This window comes from Macrobrachium rosenbergii, chromosome 3 (genome assembly GCF_040412425.1).
Source record: "Macrobrachium rosenbergii isolate ZJJX-2024 chromosome 3, ASM4041242v1, whole genome shotgun sequence".
Lineage (NCBI taxonomy): Eukaryota > Metazoa > Arthropoda > Malacostraca > Decapoda > Palaemonidae > Macrobrachium > Macrobrachium rosenbergii.
Window position 1 is genome coordinate 87,459,442 of NC_089743.1, and position 11,175 is coordinate 87,470,616.

An 11,175-nucleotide genomic window follows, 5' to 3' on the forward strand; every position below is an offset into this window, starting at 1 on the left:
AGACCCCACACTGCAGTAGTAATTGATCATGATACGGAGCCAGTGATTTTTCATCGCCCTGGGGAAGATATGAACCCACGATATCTGAGTGGCATGCTGTGACACTAACCACTATAGCAGCAGACCAGCTAATTCCAAAGAACCCGTGCTCCAAATCAGACCATCCTTACCCCACCATACGCATAAAGAAGGTGACACCAACGTCATAATTTCCCTGTAGCCCAAAGGTCACCTAGCCTAATGATGCTCATACAATACAGACAATTTATACTGATGTTGTGTAGGCTGTTTCAATTGCCTTGAAAATAAAAACCCTATGTTGAACTCTAGCATGCATTGTAGGCCTAACTGGGACTGGAAAGAACTGCAAATTAATATGTTCACCTAAGCACCTGGGACAGAGTATTAAAAGGCCAAGGAATTCCCAAAGTTCCAGGCTATGACACTGTCTCAAGCTTCATCAGACCAGGAAAATCAACAGACTGGGTGTACTAGGCAGTACTTTTAATTTAAAACTGACTGGCACATTACACCAAATAACATACTGCTGAGTGATCTGTAATAATACTGTAACACCAAACCAGCCCACATTAACAGGGCACTCAAATAAGTCACCAAGAAAAAAACTACCCAATTAACATCACCAACCAATCAGGGAGTCCACATTTGGAGTCAAACAATCATCAAAATGGGATTTCCATTCAACTGGACATGATTACCAAAGGCTGAACACACCTGCTACAAGCAAAATCAATGAACACACCTGCTACAAGCAAAATCAAAAGAAAGTGATAGACTTAAATGTACAGCACTAAACAAATGTAAACGAGTGTGCTCAAAGGATTAACATCTGCCTCTTAAACTGAACTAACAAATACTAATATACAATATAATGTACTGGTATTTTACTTTAACTCACTGATATAAGAATACAGTAATTGCATTTAATTGTGTAAAACATTCCAGTTTATTAATAGTTGAAGACTATCAAGAATACAAATCTATAGACAATAAACCCAAGGCACCTAGGCTATTGTAAGTAGGTGGAAATGTATATACTACATGGAGTTAAGACACTACTGTACTACTGTCCCTAGCATCAGTAGCCTATTTGTTGTCTTGACCACTCTTTTACTTGTCATTTATGAAAGTACGGGTACATCAGTATAACAGTATTATTATTATTCAGTAGATGAAACCAATTCATATGGAACAAGCCGACAGGGGGCCTTGGCTTGAAATTTAATCTTCAAAAGAATATGGTGTTCATTAGGAAGAAGTAAGAGTAACAACCATTTGAAGTCTATCTACCACAGACAAATAGTGATTATTCCATTTCCATTTGATTGTACTAAAAGGGTAAAAGCTGATGAAGCAAGATAAGGGTAAAAAATACAAAATAAAAATTTGTTGATGAAAGGACAGACCCAAAAGATTAAGATAATGAATGCCTCAGATGGAGAGGAAAACTATAGCATATAATAAACAAATGAAATAACACTTGGCTCGAAGAACTCAATGTTAAGAATTACTGTACTTAAGTGGAGAAACTGAAACTAGAGACCATGGATATGAAACACCATCTTTTACGTCTTCAACACAGATAAGGGGCAATAGAGAATGACAAGATGTATGTATCAATTGAACGGTGATGTTTACAATGTATACGCTGCATATGGTACTATGGAATGCAAGGCTAAAATATCAGAAATTTGGCCAAAGTACAAAGAACATTTAAAGCCCATAATGTAATGCTAGACTGTAATAAACTTGGATAGGCACATGAACAAAGCTACAGTGCCAGAAATTTTGACATATATAGGAGCAGAAGCAACCAATCAAGAGAACAACTGCAAAATGCATTGCTTTTTTTCAGTATTTACCTGGAGGAAAGCAATAACTGTTAGTACTTAGATCGACACTACCACCTTCAGAAATCTGATTAAGAAAGAATATAAATAGAATAAAAATAAAAATGGATGTACATGCTAGGCTACTTGCTTAGCTGATCATTAGTATCTGCATTCTGTTAGGGTACCTCATTATCAACCTGCCCACTACCAGAAATTATTCTTTTCTGCTCATATTATGGTGGCAGTCTTCCCTGCAGTAGCATATTAAACTTAAGGGTTGTACTGCAATTCTATTTTACTGCACCATGCATTAGTTTTCTATATTTGATAAACAGTCCTATAGCCTAAAAGGTTTTTAATTTCTGTAGCTACTTTATTCAGACACTTTTTTTTTGTATGTTAACTGCCTTTACAGGCTTACTTCACATGCGTATCTAACTGAAAAATTGCAAACTCTTACATACAATGTTACTTATGCTTCTTATTTAGGATGGAGAGTCAAATTTATATCAAACCAATGGGTCGTAGAAAATTTGTCAAGATCACAGACTTAGTTGGTGGAATCTGTTACCATCACTATGCCAAGTCTACACAATTTTCATATTGGGGGGACGGTCCCTAAAATCTAGTCAAATCAGGTGACAGATACAGAACTCCACAAGTGCATGAACTTGTTTTCTAAAAGATCCCTTGATCATTTTTTTTTTTAATGGAACTTGGTCCCTTAAATTTCACCAAGCTAGCTAGGAGATAGGGAACTTGCATTAGTGAATGAACCTCCTGGATTCACGGGCAAATGGTAAGCTATACAGTATGTTGGTGGCAATTCATAAAACACTGCTGGATTCTTCCATTCTTCATGTTCATATGAGAATTTCCTGGAATATATAGGCCCAGAGAGGAAGCTGATGGAAATTTACCTTATTTCCCCAAATGAATCCATTACTCTAGTTATTCATTTTATTCATTCACCACCACGTGGTGGATGTTGCAAGTGAAAGTTAAGGTTCAAGTATAGAAGTGATTCCCTACCTGTTGCTCAAGAGCATCACTGTGTTCTCCCCTGTGTCTGGCAGTGCTCTTTCAAAGTACGGTAGTCAACATTATGCTCTTGGGAACCACCTCTGCGCAGGCATAAGTTTGACAAGGATGTGAAGTTTGTGATGGAAGACTTGTTAATGGTTAAAGAGCAGAACTGCTGATTGAGAATGCATAATCCACTGCTTCCAGTTTTATCAATGTGAAGCTTGTAAGACTTGTTAATGGTTACAGAGCAGAACTGCTGATTGAGAATGCATAATCCACTGCTTTCAGTTTTATCATTACAGTACTATTATTTTTACTAAACTTAGTCCTAAATGGAAAATAGGGCACACCCTATCTATGTTTTTACACTGCTGCTAAAATATTATGGCACTTATAGCATTTCTGTTATGGGTTTCATTACTACCTCGGTAATTGCAACACCTTATCTTTTATGTAAAACCCATTTTTTAATGTACAGTGACACAGATATTTGTAGGATTACACAAACTGTTTGTTAAATAAGGGGCAAGGTTGTTCTGTTGTGGTTCTGAGCTCTATTTACCATAAAGATACCTTCTCATGATCCTCAATCAAGTAGATCTGGGTATTCTAACTCCCCAGTGACCTCAGAAGCCCAACTGACAGTTATGTACAATTGTATTCTCCATGGGGTTGTGCAAAAGACATTCTCAAACCATTTCCATTTCACCATATTCTCATTAAACATTTGCCAAAGATGAATGCACTGTCAAACATCTTTGTTATTAAATCAATCAGGATTCCTTTTACTGTGTCTACTAGGCAGCACTACCATCATAGAATTTCAGTCCTCGAATTTGTTGAATCTTGATTCTTTTATTGGTGTTTGATTTGTTTCACCATTAACCACTACAGTATATGCTTTCAAAGATTGATTGTTTTCCCAGCCAGAAATAATATACTTCATGATGCAAGTAAAAATGTGTTCGTTCAAGATGATGATGCTACTGAAAATCAGGTAATTTCATTTTTGTTTTAGCTAATGTAGCATAAAAAGAGGAATTCCTTGCTATTTATACAATTTAACACATCCCATTGAAATTATATAACTAACTGATAACGCAATCAACACTGAAATATACGTTTTTCAATAACTTTTCAAATGTTCTGAATGATAACAGTAATTTTTGTCAGAAAAGCTTTGTTAACTCATCCCACACCCACCCTACAAATATCAATTTCTATCTGGAATTGGGGCAAATACTGGTATGGTTACTTGTGTATTCCAAGATGTTGAAAGAGGCTGTATCTCTGCATGTATCACTAGCATAAAATACTTAGTGCTTTATGTCGCATCAGACCTTTTTTTTTTATCCAGCCTCGTAAGGACTCAGTGTCATAGCTGATTTGGTTAGCCTATGATGTACCATAATATATTACTCTGACTTAATTTCAAATTCAAATTCAAAATCTTTATTTCGGACATAAATGGCCATAGATAAACACATACATATACATATATAAACATACATAAAAAAGCACCCTAGGTCAGGTTAGGTTGGGGGTCGGGGGGGTTGTGAGTCCAGGCCAACCAATTAGGGTGCATACACATGGTCAAGCAGTGTTCATCGGACAAACACTGTTACCATATTGTACTATGTAGTGGCGACGTCATAAGCGCACATTTGAGAACTGACCTGGCAACAAACAGTGCTACCAGATACTGATGTATACCACAGTTTCTACTCCGTTCATTGGTCAAAGTTAGGCTGACAAAGTTCAGAACAGATGCCATTGGTCAAGATGCAGTGTTTTAACTCTGACCCGAACATTAGTGTTGTGGTCTTCAAAATTTTTTTCTTTGCAACAGACTGATTCTGTTAGTCCGTGGTGATTGCTTCTGGCATCAACAGCACACCTTTACTTTTCCTACTGTTACCTGGTAACAGTGTTTGTCTGACGAACACTGTTTGACCGTGTGTATACACCCTTAGGATCCAACACCATAGGTTAGTTTAGGGAATGTAGATTTGTCAATGGGAGACCCCAATGCTGTTACAGAAGAACATGTTATGGGTTCCCACAAAAATGAAGGTAAAAATGATCCAAATTACATGTAAACTACTGGAAAACCAAATTTCCATGATGGACTCAATTACATGCAACAAGTAAACTTTTATCCACATTTCTTGTCCCATGCCCAATCCCAGTAAAGTAGTTGACTCTTTTAATGACAGTTTGTTCACAGGGAAAAGCATTTATTGATGGAAGGGATGACCTTACTTTTAAATGTATAACAGCCACTTTACATCTCCTGTAATCTAAAATATAACACTAAACCTCCATCAATACATCTTACACAAAGTCAACACAGTCATGAAAACTGGGAGGAGGCAGAAAATACCTGGGCAATTTAGAATATTATTATTATTATTATTATCATTATAATTTTTTATTATTAATTGTTACTATTATTATCATTCGGTAGATGAATCCTATTCATATGGAATAAGCACGGAGGGACCACTGACTTGAAATTCAAGCATCCAAAGAATATGGTGTTCATTAGGAAGAAGAGGAAGTAAAGGGAAATACAGAAAGAAATTTGAGTTGTTAAAAAAGAAAAATTAAATTAATAAATAGATAGAAATGTATTAAAATGCAAGGAGAATAGTATTAGGGTAGTAATGCATTTCATCTTCATTTGAACTTCTCAAGTTCCAATGGCACAACATCCTCTGGGAGGCTGTTCTGCAGTCCAACAGTGTGAGGAATAAAGGACCTCTAGAACTAAGAAATTCGACAGCGAGGTACATTTACTACATAGGCTATTGGTGCTGCTGTTCAGAGAATCTGGTTTCTCTCAGCAGATAGAGGGGATTAGGGATCAACTGTGAATGTGAAAGATCTCTATTGAAATACAACTTATGAAAAAGTGCCAAACAAGACCATCTGTTGATGGTGCAAGTCATAACTGCTACCATTAGGAAGCAAACCTAACACCACGAACAACTCTATCTAAGAGATAAATCTCTGGCAGAAGCAGACATCCACAATGGAGAACAGTATTCTGGTAAAGGAAGTACAAATGACCTAAAACATGTGGCACTGATTTTATCGGTTATAAATATATGAGGCCTTACGAACAATACCTAACATTTATGCGGCATTTGCTGAAACTTTCATTAGATGCTTCTAAAAAGTTAGATGTGCGTCAAAAGTTACACCTACAATAGTTAAAGCTTCAGACTCATTTAGAAAAGTTCCATCCACCTGAAGGGGAGGATGGGGTGGGAAATCTGTACAGGATCTGTTAATCGCTAGTGTCTTCGTTTTACTGGAGTTCAGCCTCATACACCATCAACTACACCATTCCCTGGTCCGGTCCATGTCCTGATTAAGGCTGAGGGCAGCTTTGTTTCTCATAAGTGGAGACTTTACTACACCCACAAGTGTTGCATCATTGGCATAATGAACAATCTTGTTTTCCAGGTCAACAACCATTTAACTTGTATATACTAAAAATAACAGTGGACCAATGACACTGCCCTGTGGAACTCCAGACACAATAGGTCTTGGTTCACTAGAGATCTCGTCCACAGAAATTCACTGCTACCTAGCTGTAAGGAAAGCTTAAAATAATCCTAAAACATATCCAACCAGTCCAAGATTCTGAACTTTATAAATAAGTGCCTTGTGATTTACTACACTGAAAGCAGCGCTACAATCTATTTGAATTACTCTGTACTCAAAACCCTTATCTAAGTTCCCTTGCAAATGACATGTCAAGTCTAAAAGAGCACTGCAGGTACCTAACTGCTTCCTGTATGCAGACTGATTATCAGCTAACAATCTTTCAGATTCCACATACTTATAAAGTGGCTTAAAAATAAGTTTTCCAGCAACTTTGGAGAGCAAAGGGAGAATAGAGATTGGCCTGTAGTTACTGCAGTCTGCAGATATGCCACTCTTTGGAAAAGGAGAATAAAGATCAGCCTGTAGTTACTGCAGTCTGCAGATATGCCACTCTTTGGAAAAGGCCCTGTATTACTGAGCTTGTGCTTGTCCGCAAAGGAACTATGTTGACATAAAAATCAATAGAATCTACTAATTTTGGGGGACAACACACTAGAAACTTTTTTTTTAAAAACAAAGGGAAGAAACTGTTAGGATTTTCTCTACCCCAGCTATCAAGATTATCCAGAATTTTTTTACTATCCTTAGAGAGAAATGCAAATTTTGTAAGAATAGGCCCAGGATGACAAGTATCTGGGAGAGGGACATCCCCAGCTGACTGCTTAGCTTCAAAAGCTTGATGACACAGTTTGGCCTTTCAATCTACCATCACCTGTTAGTAGTAGTGGAATGGAAGACGAGCCTGACCCAAGGATAGATGAACTTTAGTTTTAACTGACGGAAAACAAGCACAGTATACTGAACTTATTATGCAACAATAAAGCAAAAAACTCCCATAGGCATTCTAGAATAGCAGATGTCGTAAAGATACACACTTCTATGCACAATATCACATTGGGGGGGGGGGTCCAGGGAGGTGAAGAACATCCACCCAGGTCAGGCACAGTGCCCTATGATAAGATGCGCTCGGATGCATTCCCGCTGAAATGGCCTATGTCGCCAACCCACAGAATTGGCCTAGCCTAACAAGCACAACCATTCTGCAGTTCTACTTCACACAATGGACTTAAACAAATGATACAACATTCATATGTTTTGTGAAAGTACTTAACCTATTATTAATTTGGCTCTTATCTTTCCTATGAAAAATAAAAAAATGCTAGGTTAAAATGACCATCATTTGGCCACATCTTATATTAAATTCAGCGTTGGTTTCGAATTCAAATATCACATTGCCAAATAGCCTGGGAATCACTGGGGATGCAAGGACCTTTTTAGTTTGTCCAATTCCCATTTCACACAACTATAAACAAATACAGAGGTAGGCTACGCCTATATATTGAAATTCACTTTGACATTAGTAAGAGTTTAGAGCACTGTACAGAGAAAGACTCGCCTGTGTAGAGGCTGTCTTCTGTAAGATCTGTCATGCTTCCATATCAACTGGTTTACCCTTAGCATATAACGATGGCGATAATAAAAAATGTAAACAAAAATGAAGCAGGCCTTCAACCTCTTCATAACACTGCCAAAACACGGCCTGTGACCCAGCTTGTGTGTGGCCATCTCTTACGAGGCCCAAATATGCTAATCAGGCCTATCAACATAATCATACAGAACCTTTGACGAGAGCCTGGGGTACACCATCGTATAAGCTTTCGTATATAAAGCTTTCTCAATATCTTCCGGTAATTCTGCCTAGACTGGCTCACCTTTCAAAGCTGCCATAAATCTGAAATAGGCCTGTACTATGACTACCCCGTTTAGGGGCATTAGCTGAGGATAGTGAAAACAAGGCAAAAGCAAGAACAACAACTCTTGGTTGACAGCTTTCGTAGACCAGAAGTTCTTTCAGGTTATCCATACGGGAAAGAGTCTGTAGCTGTCAGATGAAGAACCCATAATACGTACAAATTAAATAAAAAGTTGTTTTTTTGGGGCTTAATCTGGACTAGGGTAAGTGCCGAGGCCCCAAGTTGCCCAGACAAGGCTATGCCTACATTCACTTTCCTGCCTGGGCGGGGACTGCGGGTCACTACAAACACAACTGAACGAAATGTGAACATATAAACACTAATTACCATCCACCTGCAACAAATTAACCCTGTTAATTTTGTGGCTGTCGATAAACTCAAACTAGCATTTTGGACAATGGCTCCAGGGCAACGTACCTGTTCGGTAAACAGATTATTTGGAGAGGCGATACTCCGACTGTCAGTAATAGTTGGGTCCTTTTTCCCACTTCGATTACTGCTGCTAAAGCAGTTCCCCATCTTTCCTTTTCGCTTTCTTTTGTACTATTCCCTCTTACAACTAATGCACTTCACTTCATTGCACTTCCCCTCACCATATTCGTCCATTTACGATCAAATATGCCCTCACTTTTTCACACTTTCTTCGCCATGTTGACCGTATATCTAACCCTCACCATTACCACTTCCACTTTCCCGAGGTCTAGAGGCAACACAGCCAGTGTTGGCTCCGGGCGGAAACATCGTACGGCATCGCCAAAACTCTCGGAATGTGTGTTTACTTTCTGATATCCGCCCTCGTTCACCGGTATTTTAAAAATAAAAGCACTCTAAATGCTACATAAGTAATGGATAATTTTATAAATTTGGAAACTATCTCGATTTTTCGTTTATATTCAAGAGTGTCAACCGATAATTATCGTACAGCTTGCAAAACTGGCCACCGCCACAGACGGTGTACACCCAAAGAGTAAAGTAGTTCCAATTAATTTCTACAGAGCTATTTTCATAATCATTTCAGACGCTTTCATTTACAAGTTTCGAAAAGTGCACACTACTCATAAAATAAGCATGCAATCAGCTAGTCTAATCATTATTCTGAGCCATCCTATATTCTGTGATTAATGTATACTTTTAGGAATGCATCCTCCAATTTTACTGTTTCTCCTGAAAATGAGTAGCAATGTGTATTGGTAACAATCCTTAAAGATAATATTAACAAAACACTGATGACAGACACGAAGAGCGGCGTTAGAATTAATGAGGAAATTAGTCATGGAGGCGGAGGAATATCACGAAAGAATGCGGGCGAGTATGATCTCTCATTTATCATCACACCAGCAATATCCACAGAATTCTATCAGTTTATACATGACAGAGAATTAATTAGTCCAAAATGTTCGGAAATACTACAACAAATTATTTAAATGTCACATCTTTTGGAGATTAAACCAACTGAAAGTCAATAAAAACATGTTCTCCTTGAGAATGAACGGTGCCCTGGGCGCTGAAAAGGGATTACTTTGTGGGTAACTGGCAACTCAATGTTATCAACTTTTCATTTGTTTGTTTACCTGTCAAACTGTCATGTGTTCTGCTTGACAGGCGATTTCCATGAGATACACTTATGTATTAAAGTATGACATACAAAATAAAGCACAGAAAGTTGGAAAATATTAAGGAACAAACTGGATTAGCGGCCAGTTGATATTCAACTTAATGTTGACGAGGAACGTGCAACCAACTGTACTTATCAACAGTTGACAATATCGATTAGTTCGGGGGCAAATCCTTGCATGTATGATAGTACCTGGTGTTCGGAAGATGGGAAACCACATAGATTACGAACATAAACCAAGTCAGTAAGAGAGAGAGAGAGAGAGAGAGAGAGAGAGAGAGAGAGAGAGGATAGAGATGCCTCGCAGTTAAGTTTACGGAGCATTTGACCTCACACCACTGCCATCTATCGACAGGAGTTGTTTAATACAATTACAATGCTAACTTCCAGTCTTGTGGTTTTATTTCATTCTTGAGATATGCTGATTTAGTGATGTATTAATTACTCGTTCTAGTCTTTATGACTGACAACTTGCATATCATTATAACAACGAAAGAACTTTTTTTTTTTTGCGATAAGAAACGTCAGCACCCTACCAAAGTTCATCTGGAATGATTAAGCCATAAGATTATAAGCACACAGTCGAACTGTGAAAGAAAGTACATTACATAAGGAGACAGAGAGAGGAAGGGGAAGGAAATGAATTTTAGTAGCCAAGAAAGAGAAGAAGGAAATCTAAAGGTGAGATAGGTAAAAACTATATTTTAAGGTACTCAGTTTCTTCAGCATTGAACACTTCACATCAAGAAACTAACAAAGAAACATGGTTAATTGCTATCATCATTATACCGAGATTTATCATTTCTGGGTGGTTATATTTTCATTACTTAATTCATATACCTGCAACAACTTTCCCATTCCAGGTAAAGGTCAACTGGACTGTGAAATTCTTTTGCTGAATTCTGTGACCTACTTCAGAATTATGTGGATATGGGTATAATGATAAACTACTTCTCATTAGACAAAGGCGCGTGTACTAGGAAACATAGTACTGGAATTGTTCTACTGTGGATCCAATGTACTTTTATATCATTTGAGGCTTGATACATCTATATTGTTGTGTAATATCAGATCTCAGGCGCGAATTAGTGTCTGAGAGGGATTAACAATACTTTTACATAAACTTCCTGACGTTCAGCCCGGGTTACCAGCTGCAGGTATACAGTAATCGTAAACAGTCATGAAAAATTCAATCTGCTTCTTTATACAAACGAGATTATGGTTAGAAAAATAAACAAAGCCTTTGTTTACTTGTGGTCTATTCCTCTGTTTTATTGTCGAGTTTATATAAATATTAAATAGACAACTTTAA

General features: G+C 37.7%; 1 protein-coding gene across 1 annotated transcript in view; it reads right to left on the reverse strand.

The window, feature by feature from the left end:
• The window catches only part of Src42A (Tyrosine-protein kinase Src42A), a 119,382-nt gene extending 110,436 nt beyond the window's left edge, over positions 1–8,946 (reverse strand). The window contains exon 1 of the mRNA XM_067084234.1: positions 8,666–8,946. Within this exon, the coding sequence (XP_066940335.1) occupies positions 8,666–8,767 (102 nt within the window). The 5' untranslated portion in view covers positions 8,768–8,946. The remainder of the gene's footprint in view (positions 1–8,665) is intronic.
• Positions 8,947–11,175: the final 2,229 nt, after the last annotated feature.